General features: G+C 44.0%; 1 protein-coding gene across 1 annotated transcript in view; it reads left to right on the top strand.

Moving 5' to 3' along the window:
* Nucleotides 1-493: 493 nt before the first annotated feature.
* ARHGAP26 (Rho GTPase activating protein 26) overlaps nucleotides 494-13,486 on the top strand; it is a 381,404-nt gene continuing 368,411 nt past the window's right edge. Inside the window, exon 1 of the mRNA XM_030320395.1 lies at nucleotides 494-986. Coding sequence (XP_030176255.1) covers nucleotides 833-986 — 154 coding nt within the window. The 5' untranslated portion in view covers nucleotides 494-832. The remainder of the gene's footprint in view (nucleotides 987-13,486) is intronic.

The following is a 13,486-nucleotide window of genomic DNA, read 5'->3' on the forward strand; positions in this document are numbered from 1 at the left end:
GGGAGGTGCGTTCTGAGTGAAAGCTCAATTGCTCAGCCGTGCAGGGCGGGCTGAATGGAACTGCAGCCCCAATTCCCAGTTTTTTCATGCTCCGCCCATTTAGGATCCTCGGTTCTCAGACCAGCAGACGCACCACCTCGGCTTCGGACCCTGGCCGCGGCAAGTCGCCACGATCAGGAGTGGCAAGGGCCCGTGCACCGCAGCAATCACCCCTTGGGCTCCGGGTCTGCAACACAGCGCCGGCGGGAGAAGGCGGAGCTTGTGTTGCGGACCTAGGCGGTGGCGTGGGCCCCGCCCCCCGCCCGAGGCCCCGCCTCTAGGCCCCGCTGATTGGGTCAAGGCCGCGGAATGGCCGGGTGTCCCCGGGAGGCAGGGGGGTCGGGCTGAGACGGGCACGTTGATTGGTCCGGCTGAGATTAGGTCATCGCTAGCAGGTTCGAGCGGCCCGGACGCCGGTGGGGCGGCCGAGGCTGCTGTGAGAGGGCGCTCGAGGCTGCTGGAGAGCGAACTGGCGAAGGAGGCGGGAGGCGGCGGCCGCACTCGCTCGCCTGCTTCTCGTTTCCCGGCACCGCCGCGGGTCCGCAGCTGCGCTTGCTGCCCGCCCACCACTCCGTTGCGCGCCGCGGGAGCAGCCGCCCCTCCGCTGGGTCCCCGCGCGGGTCAGGAGTCTTGCGTGCCGGCGGACACCGCGCGGAGGGCGAGCCGGCGCCACACCTGTGGAGCCGGCGGGCGTCGGGGGTCCCGGCCGGGGTCCCGCCGCGCGCGTGCTTGGGGCTGCGGGCCTCCGGGGCGCCGGGGGAGGCGCGCCCCCCGGCTGGGCGACTCGGCCACTATGGGGCTCCCCGCGCTCGAATTCAGCGACTGCTGCCTCGACAGCCCGCACTTCAGAGAGACGCTCAAGTCGCACGAAGCGGAGCTGGACAAGACCAACAAATTCATCAAGGAGCTCATCAAGGACGGGAAGTCACTCATCAGCGCGCTTAAGAGTGAGTGTCCCGAGTCCGGCGGGGACGGGGCCCTGAGGCGGGAGGGCCGTCGGGCGGCTCTCGGCCCTGGGCACCCGGGCGCTGGCTGCCGTTCCGCCCCGGGGGTCACTGAGGGACGGGTGTAGGTGCTTGCAGTGGGGCGAGACGGGGACGTAAGATGGGCGAGTCGATGAGGAAGGAGACCTGCCGCCCAGCCGTTGGCTTTCTGGGATGGCCGGGAGGTGACCGAGGGCGAGTGGTGCTCGCGGGGCACCGCGGCTGGGTGTGCGCGGCACACAGGTGTCCCGGGAGTGGGACGCCAGTGCCCGGCGCGCCGCACCCCGTCGGGAAACCCCATCGCGTCCACCACTGCGGCTCCCGTGGGGGAACACTTGCTCACCCCTGGGTACCCAGCCAGGGAACTGGAACGTGCCCTGCCAAGGGGGCGCTGCCTCCCCTCAGGAGAAGGCGGCTGGTGATTGCTTCGCTGTCTCCGGGCCGCCCGTTTCTCCGAAAGGCACCGGCGGTGCCAGAGAAGGGCTGGGTGGAAGGGCTGCTTAGCTCACGGTTCTGGGGAGTGTTGGCAGCCAGTAATCCAGGGCCGTGTACGTGTGCAGGTTCGGATTCTTGTGTTTAGCAGAAGGTGACAGGGGTGGGAGTACAGCATCAGAGTGTTCCTTTACTCTAAACTGTGGGCGAGGGTTTAAAAATAGAACGAGCATATCCTGACTGTCTCCCTCTCTCGCTCCCTCGCTCTCCTTTCTACCTCTCCCATTATCCTTGAAAACTCCAGGATTTTGGAGGAAATGTCCAACGTCCTCACTCAGAAAGGAGAGGTTTAAACTCGTCCTGAAAGATTCTGGAACCTTTCGTAAAACTATTTTTGCTTATTTCCTTTTGGTAGGGGAGCACTGAAATTTGCATTCTGTATGTGATTGTCCCTTGACTTTTGCAGAGCCAGAGTTTCTCCTGGCCAAATGAGAGCGTTCTAGGGATGGGCTTCTTGGATTGGGCGGTCCTTTTTGGTGCCTTCACAGTTCTACCCATTTAAAAATAGCTGGGTTCATCTTTTGGTTTTGAGAACCGGGAATGACACGAAGGAAGATAGTGGAACTGAACTGTCTTTGGCTTTTCTTTTCCTGTCTGTGTGATGGGTATCTTAATAGGTGAGGTCTTTCAGCTAAGAAAGGTTGCATTGGCAGAGTGGGGTCCCACCTGTGAAAATTGTTCCCAGGCCTCTTTAAAGGAGACTTGGCAGAAGTCAAGTGCCTGAGATGTCATTTTGTGACCCTGAGGCTTCTAAAAATGTAGAGGTAGGTAGTAATGGCTTTAGTTGGGCATCTGCTTATTTCAGTAAATATACACAGTGCCTGCAGTGTGCTGGTTACTGCCCTGGACCCTGACTATGTAGCAGTGAATATTTTGCTGCCCTGTGGCTACAGAGACTGATTCCTCGCCAGTGAATTGTCTGTTACTTATTTTACAAATGAGAGAACAAGCTTGGTGAATCTTTAGTCCAGCGCCACACAGCTGTTATCAGTGGGACCTAGTTTTGAACCCCTGCATGGTCTGAGCCAGAGTTGGAGTTCCTGCTAATACAGAGCTCTTAATCCTTCCCCATCCTGCTCACCCAGAATGGATCTCCTAGACCAAGCCTGCGAGTATTTGGAATTGCATTTGTATGTCTGCCTTGAGTATGAGTAGGGTGCATTTGTGTGACTGGCAGTTTATTTGCCTGCTACTATTTCTTTGGCAGGGGTCAGAATTCTTTGGGTAGGAGGGAATAATGCAGTAATAGGGTTTAAGAGTTATTTAAGTTGTCTAATGGAATAGAGCAGACCTGTAACTTGGGAGAAAGACTAGCGAGGAACTAAATGTTCTAATCCCTGTATATCCAGCTGTACTTAACTATACTCTTCAACTGCTACTATTAGTTGAATAGGTCATGTGACCTCTTAAGTGGAAAGCGTGGAGTTGATCACTGTTTCCCAGATTTGAGGCATTCCATTATCATTAGGAGCTTCTACAGTGTATATTACTGTCATAGTGTTTGTGTATTATTTTTCTTCTGTTCATCCTTCTTACTACTGAAAATGTAAAGCCGGTATTTTTAAAACTAATTACACAGAAAAAAACAGACAATTATATAAATAACACTAGTTTAGATGATTTATAGCCTCTTCCAACTATAAAATTTTATGGTTTTATTTTATAATTAGTATTCACAGAACTCTAGGTTTAGATTTCTTTTGTGTGTTAACCTGAGGCAATAAAACGGGCCTCTTGGGATTGCTAAAGTTCAGCTAGATCATTGTTGTTACTACTTAACATTTATGAAGAAACTGAAGGTCAGAGAGGTCGGTCACCTGCTCAAGGTGACACAGCATTTGAATGTATTTGAACCCAAGTTGTCTGATTCCAAAGTTGCCTGTGCTTAACTTAACCCCCAAGCAGAACTGTTGTCTAGGTCTGTTGTCTTTTGAATCCCCTTGAGAATCTGATAAACAAATAACCCCCTTGAAGTTTTTCCCTGGAGTCCAAGCCTCTGATCTGGATACATAGAAGATAAGCAATAAAATAATTTGGGACCTTCCTTGGTGACAGTCAGCTTTTTCTGTCCTGAAAAAGGACCTATTTTCACCCAAAGGACCTAGATCTCACCTATTTGTCTAGGTCTTTCCTGTGGGTGCTCCTGTTGTGTTCAGGACTCTTTTCTTACCCTGATGAATCAGTGTCTCAGTTGGGAGGAATTTGTATGTTCAAGGCTTTCTTTCTTTCTGTAGAGACCATAGTAGCTGGAAACGAAGTTGCAGAATTAAGTTTTAGGATTTCCTAGGTTCCAATCTTAACCCGCTCACTTACTGGTTGACTTTGGGCAAGTCACTGAGCCTGACTGAGCTCCTCCTGTGCAGTAGCCACCCTGACCTTCTAGTGTTGTGAGATCAAATGATTCAGTGCTTATAAAGAAAGCACTTAGCTTAGAGCCCGGTGCATAGCACTGCTCACTTGTTGGTGGCTGTAATCATCTTCCAGCATTTGGGGTTGTCAAGACTCAGAGCAAACGTTACTAAGAGCAGAGGGACATTTTTTGGTCTGGGTGCAGGGAGTTAAGCAATATGCCTTCTTCACGCCACTTGTTGATAACTTACACAGTTGTGTATGTGTTAACCACTGGTTACAGTGGGAAGAGTCCTGGCAATCCTCTTTGCATAATGTTGTGGTTATGCCAAAAAAGTTCCACAAGTTAAAAAAAAAAATAGTAGTAAGCCTCCCAACATTCTTTCTGTTCCTAATAACATTCTGGTAACTTAAATTTTCAACCTTCCGGCTAGCTTAACGTCTCACCTCAGTGGCTCGGCTGGCTGCCTCTCTCTCTTGTCTTGCAGGAAAAGCTTGCAGAATGCATTGGACTTCAGAGCGGGTGTCATGGACCCAGTGGCAAACCAAACGTGGTTTCATAGAAATGAGAGTGAATTAGGCTATTGGCTTTAAGGAGTGGTGTGGGTTTTCAGGAACTGTGTCTTTCCATCTTGAGAGTTGGGTTGTGTGGACTTAGTGCTATAAATTTGGCTTCTGCTTAATGGGATAGAATGAATACCCTTGTTCTGATAATCTAAGATGGGAGGGGTGGGGCAAAAATTCAGATGTTAAGATATCAACTTTTTTAAGGTATAATTTACCTTACTGTATAGTTCACCCACTTACAGAATCCAGTTCACTGGTTTTTACTACATTCACAGAATTGTGCAGTCATCCCCACAAAGAAATCTCATTCCCATTAACCATTGTTCCCCATTTTCTCCCAGCTCCCTGCTACCCCTGTCCCCAGCCCCTGTCAACCACTAAAGTATTTTCAGTCTTTATAGATTTGCCTATTCTGAACATCACATGTGCAATTTTAATAGTTTCATCCTAGGTGGTAGTGACCAACTTTAGGAACAGAGTTTTTCATTGGACTTTCAGGTGGGGGAACTTGGAATCTATATGCTACTCTTCTTCAGGGGCATTTAAGTAGAGGTCATATCCCAAAGATGGAACTGTTTCCCAGGGCTGGGAGGAACCCACGTGTGTGCCTTTGGGTTTCAAACTCATGAGTGGGGAATGGATTAGTTCTAGTTCCTGGTACTGTGATGGATACAGAGGAGACCAAAATAAAACTAGGAATCTAGCCCGTTCCTTCTGTGAACTTTCAGTCAAGTTGGGGCAGCATGTGTGATACTCCATAAAGCCTTACTCTGGGGTCTTACCTGCTGGGTGACACTTTTTTCTTTCTTTCTTTTTCTCCTTTCTTTCTTTCTTTCTTTCTTTCTTTCTTTCTTTCTTTCTTTCTTTCTTTCTTTCTAACAAAATGAAGTAAATGTATATTTTGAGTCTGTAGTATTTATGAAAACTTTTGGGATGATGTGTTTTTGTTTCTTGAGCATTTACCAAGTGCCTGGCCCTTTGCTGTGTCCACATTAGTCTCATTAGTCCTTACCACCATTCTGTGAGTGAATATTCTTATTTTTCTGTATTTTAGACTTGGGGCAACTTGTCTAAGGTTACATAGCTAGTAAGTTATACAACCAGGTTTTGAACCTAGCAATGGACTGCAGGCAGTGGACTCTCTTGAACATGACCCTTGAGTGTTTTCGGTAACCATATTAGTACTGAAGATGCAAATTCTTCATAGATCTAGACCCTAGAAAGGAGAAGCATGTGGCACATGCTAGATTAAGTGAAAGTATTGTGTCTGTTGTTTTTTCAGACTCTGAAACCTGGGTAGCAATGAATAGCTAATATTTTGTATTGTGCTTTGAAGTTTTGTGTTTCCATCATAGGATTAAAGAACCATTATAGGCTAGAAGGGAAATGATGGGAGTCTGGCTGTCTCTTGCCTTTATAAAGTGCTAGAGTTTATCTTTGGCATCAATGAGTGGTTATCAGTGATTGTTTTTAAAAATAATTTTTTAAAAAAATGTATACTTTTTTTTTTTTCAACGTTTATTTATTTTTTGGGACAGAGAGAGACAGAGCATGAACGGGGGAGGGGCAGAGAGAGAGGGAGACACAGAATCGGAAACAGGCTCCAGGCTCTGAGCAGTCAGCACAGAGCCCGACGCGGGGCTCGAACTCACGGACCGCGAGATCGTGACCTGGCTGAAGTCGGACGCTTAACCGACTGCGCCACCCAGGCGCCCCAAAAAATGTATACTTTTATAGTATTAATTTATTTTATTATTTAAAACATTTTTTTAATGTTTATTTTTGAGAGAGAGAGAAACAGTGTGAGCAGGAGAGGGGCAGAGAGAGAGAGGGAGACATAGAATCCAAAGCAGTCTCCAGGCTCTGAGCTGTCAGCACAGAGCCTGACGCGGGGCTCGAACTCACGAACTGCGAGATCATGACCTGAGCCAACGTCGGACACCTAACTGACTGAGCCACCCAGGCGCCCCACATTAATTTATTTTTTAATTAAAAAAATGTAAATTGTGCTATAATTGATATGTAACTTTGTATTAGTTTCAGGTGTGCAACAGGATTCTGTATTTGTGTATGTTGTGCAGGATCACAACAATAAATCTAGTTAACATCTGTCACCATACAGTTATAGAATTTTTTGTGTGTGATGAGAACTTTTAGATGTACTTTCTTAGCAACTTACAAACATACTCTATGCCACTATGAACAGTAGTCAATGTGCTGTATATCACATGATTTATTTATTTTATAATTGGAAGTGATTCTCTTTTAGCTGGTTAATAAAACATCAAACAGGAAGGCCAGAAACCTATTCCTGGGTCTGATTTGATAAGAAAAATGGTTTATTCTCAATGCTCATTTAAACAAGAGTGAAAAAAGTCAACATGAAGTGTTGCATGCTTTATTATTTTTTTCTTTTTGAATTCATTATTTTTTTAAAGAGTTGGTGGTTTAAATCATGTCACACTTTTGTAGTTCTTTAGGATTTGTCATAGGCTTTTTGTAGTAGTGAGATGAGCCCTCTTGAATGGCTTCCCAAAGGATGTTCATTACCAGTCTCCTGTGTTCAGGAGTAATTATGTTACTTACAAAATCCTAATAAGACAAATGGGTATGGAGTTAAGTAGCAAAAACATTTTCCCAGTTCCTTTGCTTTGCTTTAGCACCTTGCAAATTAAAGGGAAGAAAGAGGCATTTGCAAATTATTTATAAATGGTGGTAATTTGTAATGCTGACATTTGGAATATTAGTCATACAAACATAAACAACAGTAAATTAAGTCCAAACAAGATTTTGTAGTTTTTATGTAACATTAACTTAAAAGTTCCTTATGGGGCGCCTGGGTGGCTCAGTTGATTAAGTACCTGACTTTTGATTTTGGCTCAGGTCATGATCTCATAGTCCTGAGACTGAGTTGGACTTTGCGCTAGGCATGGAACATGCTTGGAATTCTCTCTCTCCCTCTCCTCCACCTCTGCTTACGTGTGCTATCTCTCTCTCTCTCAAAAAAAGAAAAAAATTCTTCTACTTTAATCCATTATCTTTATTGGATTGAATAAATTGCATTTAAACTGTAGTCCTCAACCTACTGACAGAGGTCTGAGGTCTCTTCCCTTCATTTTATGGTTAATAAGACAATATTTTTAGGGCAGTTTTAAGTTTACAGAACAGCTGAGTGGAAAGTATAGGGAGTTCTCATACCAGCCCTTCATACCTATTCCTCTCAATTTCCCCTTTCATTGACACCTTGCATTAGTGTGGTGATAGGGTTATTCACTAAAATCCAAAGTTTACATCAGGGTCCATTCTTTGCATTGTACATTCTCTGGGTTTTGACATATGTTAAATAACTTGTATTGCCCATTGCAGTATCATGCAGAATAGTTTCACTGCCCTAAAAATCCCCCGTGCTCCACTTATTCATTCCTGTGCCCCTGTTCTTGGCAGTGACTGTTCTCTTCTACTATTTCCCTAGTTTTGCCTTTTCCAGAGTGTTATATGCTGGCGGCTGGAATCATAGGGTGGTTAGCCTTTCAGATTGACTTCTTTCATTTAGCAATATTCATTTAAAATTCCTTCATGTCTTTTTGTGGCTTAATAGCTCATTTCTTTTTATCACTGGCAAATACTCCTTTGGATGTACCATATGAATGTATCCACTTATTTATTGAAGGGCATCTTGGTTGCTTCCCAGTTTTGGCTGTTAGGAATAAAGCTGATACAAACATTTGTCTGAAGGTTCATGTATGGACATAGGCTTTTGACTCATTTGAGTAAATATCAAGGAGCACAACTGGTGGATCGAGTATTCCAGTTTTGTAAGAAACTGCCCAACTGTTTTCCAAAGTGTGGTGCCATTTTGCCTTCCTGTGAGTAAAGAATGAGCGTTCTTGTTGCTCTACATCCTCATCAGAATTTGGCGTTGTCAGGGGCGCCTGGGGGGCTCAGTTGGTTTAGCGTCCCACTTCACCTCAGGTCGTGATCTCATGGTTCCTGGGTTCAAGCCCTGCATCAGGCTCCCTACTGACAAGGCCGAGTGTGCTTTGGATTTAGCCATTATTAACAGGCATGTAGTGGTGTCTCACTGTTTTTTAAATCTATATTTCCTTAATGACATGATGTTGTGTATCTTTTCATGTTTATTTTCCAGCTGTGTATCTTCTTTGGTGAGGTGTCTTTTCTGATCTTTTGCTCATTTTTAAATTGGGTTGAGTTTCCTTATTGTTGAGTTTGTTGAGTATTGTTCCTTGTGTGTGTGTGTGTGTGTGTGTGTGTGTGATAAAAGAAACATAACACAAAATTTACCACTTTAACCTTTTGTAGGTGTACAGTTCATTGGTATTAAGTACGTTCTCAATGTTGTGTAACTATCAGTGCTATCACTTTGCAGAATTTTTTTGTTTTCCCAAACTGAAACTATGTAGCCATTAAACACTAACTGCTCATTCTCCCCTTCCCCCAATACCTGGTAACGTCTGTTCTGCTTTTTTTTCATGAGGTTGACTACTCTGAGCACCTCATATTAGTGGAATAATACTGTACTTGGCCATTTGTGCCTGGCTTATTTCCCCTAGCTTAATATCATCAGAGTTCATCCATGTTGTAGCATGTGTCTGAATTTCATTTGTTTTTATGGCTGAATATCTTATTTGTTGGGCTATGATTATCCACAACTATCATGAAGAAAGACTATTCTTTCTCCTTTAAAATCTTAAAAAAACTTTTTTTTCTCCTCTCCATTTTTCCCCCCATGGATTGATCACTAGAAGTTAGGAATTGACCTATCCGTTTACAAATGCCTCTCATGAACGTTATATTTATGTTTATTTATTATTGAGAAACAGAGACAGAGCACGAGCAGGGAAGGGGCAGAGAGAAGGGGAGACACAGAATCGGAAGCAGGCTCCAGGCTCCGAGCTGTCAACACAGAGCCCGACGCAGGGGCTCGAACTCACAAACCATGGGATCATGACTTGAGCCAATGTCGGATGTTTAACTGACTGAGCCACCAGGCGCCCCTATGGTTATTCCTTTTAAAGTAGCCATTTGTTTCAAGGCAGCATGTTTTGGGGAGTTGTTTTAAGAGCTTTATTGAAGTATAAAATTCACCAGTTTTAAGTGTACAATTCATTTGTAGTTAGTTTGCAGAATTATGCAGCCATCACCCCATTCCAGTTTTAGAACATTTCTTTCACCTCCAATTGGCACTCTTTAGTCTCACCTCAAGCCTCAGACAACCGCTAATCTACTTTTTTTCTACCCCTTATAGATTTGTTGTCTATGAAAAAGCTAAATTGAATCATACATTATATGGTCTTTTGTATCCAGCTTCTTTCAGTTAGTATAGTGTTTTTAGATTAATCTGTGTTGTGGCATGTGTTGGTTTGTTCCTTTTTATTGTTGAAGAGTATTCCATGTGTGAATCGTATTTTCTTGATCCATTCACCATTTGATAGACATTTGGGTACTCATTTTTGGCTCTTATGAAAAACGCTTGCAGTGAACATTTGTGTACATGTCTTTGTGTGGACATATGTTTTCATTTCTTATTTCTTATCTGAAAGCAGAACTGCTAAGTTGTATGGTAAACTTATATTTAATTTTTAAAAACCTGCCAAAGTGTTTTCCATAGCAGAAACATCCTTTTAAATTCCCATTGGCTTTGTACAAAGGTTTCAGCTTGTCTGCATTATCACCAATACTTGTTATTGCCTGTCTTTCTGATTGCAGCCTTCCTAGTGGGTGTGAAGTGGTTAATCCTGGTTTTAATTTTCATTTCCCTGATGACTAATGATGTTGAGTGTATTTCCATGTGCTTATTGACCAGTGGTGCATTTTCTTTGCTGAGATGTTTATGTAGATCTTTTTGTTGGGCACTGTCTTATGTCTTAGATTTTTCCCTTTATTTTGTCCCATAAAACTTTTGATGATTAAGTGGACAGTGCTCAGTATATTTTCTTCATTTAGCCTCATTTGGGGACTTTTTGCTTCCATTTGCTTTAACCTCAGATGCATTTGAGTGATCAGTTTCAGGATCCCAGGACTTAGGATGGTGGTTCTTTGGAGGCTGAATTTCTGGTTTCTGCTTTTATAAGGCTAGTTAGCATCCCTCTGGGCAGAAGCCTCAGGCTGGACTTCCTAATTCTGGTCAATATAAGCTAATGATCACAAACCCCATGAACTGATGAAATGAGAATGGGTCAGGGAGGAACAGGGATCACCACTGAGCTATTGGGGAAAGGGACTCATGAAGGTGACTTTGTTGTCTCATCAAGGCCATTGCATTTAAAAAGATTTTTTTAATGTTTAGTTTTGAGAGAGAGAGAGTGCAAGCAGGGGAGGGAGGGGCAGAGAGAAAGGGAGGCACTGAATCTGAAGCAGGCTTCAGGCTGTCAGCACAGAGCCCGACATGGGGCTTGAACTCACAAATGGTGAGATCATGACCTGAGCTGAAGTCGGACGCTTAACCTACTGAGGCACCCAGGCACCCCAAGGACGCTGCATTTTAAAAAGCTACGCAAGGGAGAGACACCAATATGAAGCCAACAACGTGCTTTTTCTAGATTTAAATTTTTTTTCTTTTTCTTTTTTTTTAAACAATTTTTTAAAATGTTATTTTAGAGAGAGAGAGAGAGAGAGAGAGCACGAGAGGATGTGCATGAATGGGAAAGAGGAGCAGAGGGAGAGAATCTCAACCAGGTTCTACTAGGCTCAGCTCAACGCGAGTCTCATCCCGTGACACTGGGATCATGACTTGAGCGAAAATCAAGAGGCAGATGCTCAACTGAGCCACTCAGGTGCCCCTCATTTTTTTTTTCTTTTTTAAGTAGTCTTCACACCCATTATGGAGCCAATGTGGGGCTTAAACTCATGACCCTGAGATCAAGACCTCAGCTGAGATTAAGAGTCAGAGACTTAACCGACTGAACCACCCAGGTGCCCCCAGATTTACATTTATGACTGACCTTAGTTTTGATTTTTAAAATTATAACCCAGTGAATATCAAATGATACATTTTTTGCTGTCACAGGAAGACTTTTATTCAACAAATATGGAGTCCTGTTCCGCTCTTAACATGTCCTTCAAGACCTAGAGTAATGGCTTTTAGGGTGGCAGTAACAGGTAGGTGCACAAATCACAAGGTGGGAAAGTGCATGGTGTGTTGAGGACCCTCAAGGAGGCCAGTGTGGTTGGAGAACAATGATGGCAAATGAACAGGGAGAGAGTCCAGGAGCCAGGCCTTGTCTTGAGTCCCAAAACGAATTTTGGGTTTTATTCTAAGTGTAATTGGAAGCCATGGGAGGTTGTGATGTGATCCTACTTGTGTTTTTGAGAGTTCCTGGGGGCCACCGTGTGTAGAATAGATACAGTGGGGCAAGAATCACGGCAAGGAGACCAGTTGGGAGGCTGTTATAACAGAAGGTAAGAGGCAGTGACAGCTTGGGCAAGGGTTGTAGCACTGGAGATGGTGATATTTTCAAGTAGAGCCCACAGGATTTGCTGTTTGATAGGATTTAGGTTCTTAAACAGTGAAGTCAAGAATGATTCAAATGTTCTGGCTTCAGCAGTTACGTGAATGATGGTGCTATTTTCTGAAGTAAAGATGACTTGGGGATGATGAAATTTGGGGTGGAAGTTAACCATGTGAATGAATGACCTAATCTTATAGTACAAAGGTGAAAAAAATTACACAGATAGTTCACGAATACATTGTCTTAATAGCATCAAAGAATATGGAAATGTAAAGAACCCACTTTCCTGACAGCCAACTGTCAACTGTTTGATACGCTTTTTTTTCTTCTTTTTTGGATGTGTATTTTTTTCCCCATAAATGGGATTATACTATATAAATTCTGTGTTTTGCTTTTCTGGTTAATACTATGACTTAGACCTCTTCCATGTCAGTACCTGTACATAGTATATTCTTTTTAATATCTGCAGAGAATTCTGCTATGTGGATACACCATGGCTTATTTACCTTGTCTCCTCTTGAAAGATAATTTGGATTGTCTAAGTTTTTCACTATTAGAGAAAGTGCTGCAGGGATCATATGCACACGTACCTTTGTCGGTATGTTCTAACATTTCCATGGGATAAAGGATTTCCAGGATCCTTGAACATTCCTGGAAGGTTCCTCAATATGGAATTGTTGCCAACCTCCAAGTTGTATAAGCCCTTTGACATCTATTGTTTAGGTCCTTTGCATCTGTATAGTCCGTTTGTATTTGTCTCTTGCTCATTTGAGTGTGTTAGATTATGTTTCTGAAGCTTAACCTTTTGCTTAAATTGGAAGCATCCTTAAAAAAAACAGGCCTTTCTGTTAGGCACTGATATGAATTCTAAAAGAACCACAGCCTGTGAAAAAAAAATCTGGTGTGTGTGTATTTGTGTGTGTGTGTGGTGGGGGGGGGGTGGGGGGGTGGGGGGGAGGGGGGGAGACAGAGATTACAATTAATTGGCTGTGTCCTAATTAGCTTTGGACCCATCCATTGTGTTTTCTAAGCTCCAGGTTCTTAGGGATAAAATGGGAGACGGGGTGGGGCTTTGCCCATATCTAATAGGCTATTCCAACCTCAAATTTCAGAGACCAAGAAGGAAATCACATTTGTTAGGGTGAGAAAAACAGCATTAGTGGCCAGAGGAATGTTTACAAATTTGAGTCACAGGGATTTACACATTTGTGTAGAAACCCAGAGTGGAGAAATAGAGGAAATATTAGGGAAAACAGCTTGGCAGTGTGGGCCAGAAGCTGTCACGGCGTGTTTACATCTGGCTCATTTCACCTTGGTTGGAAGGCACAGAATGCTTCAGCGGGTGAGCTTGGAGACCCGGCAGTTGCCTGCTATATTTAGAAAGAGGAGATTCCTGAGGTTAGAGTGGTGTGTGTCTGTGTGTGTGTGTGTGTGTGTGTGTGTGTGTGTGTGTGTGTGTTTTCTTTACCAGATGGACAAAGGTTTTAGGAGCTTGGGAATTCTGGACTAAACCTTGTTAACCAGCTGGCTTCTCTGGGCCAAGCCAGTAGCTGCACTTTGACTCCTGCTGCTGCCACAAAAGAAACG

Source organism: Lynx canadensis, chromosome A1 (genome assembly GCF_007474595.2).
Source record: "Lynx canadensis isolate LIC74 chromosome A1, mLynCan4.pri.v2, whole genome shotgun sequence".
NCBI classification, from domain to species: Eukaryota; Metazoa; Chordata; class Mammalia; order Carnivora; family Felidae; genus Lynx; species Lynx canadensis.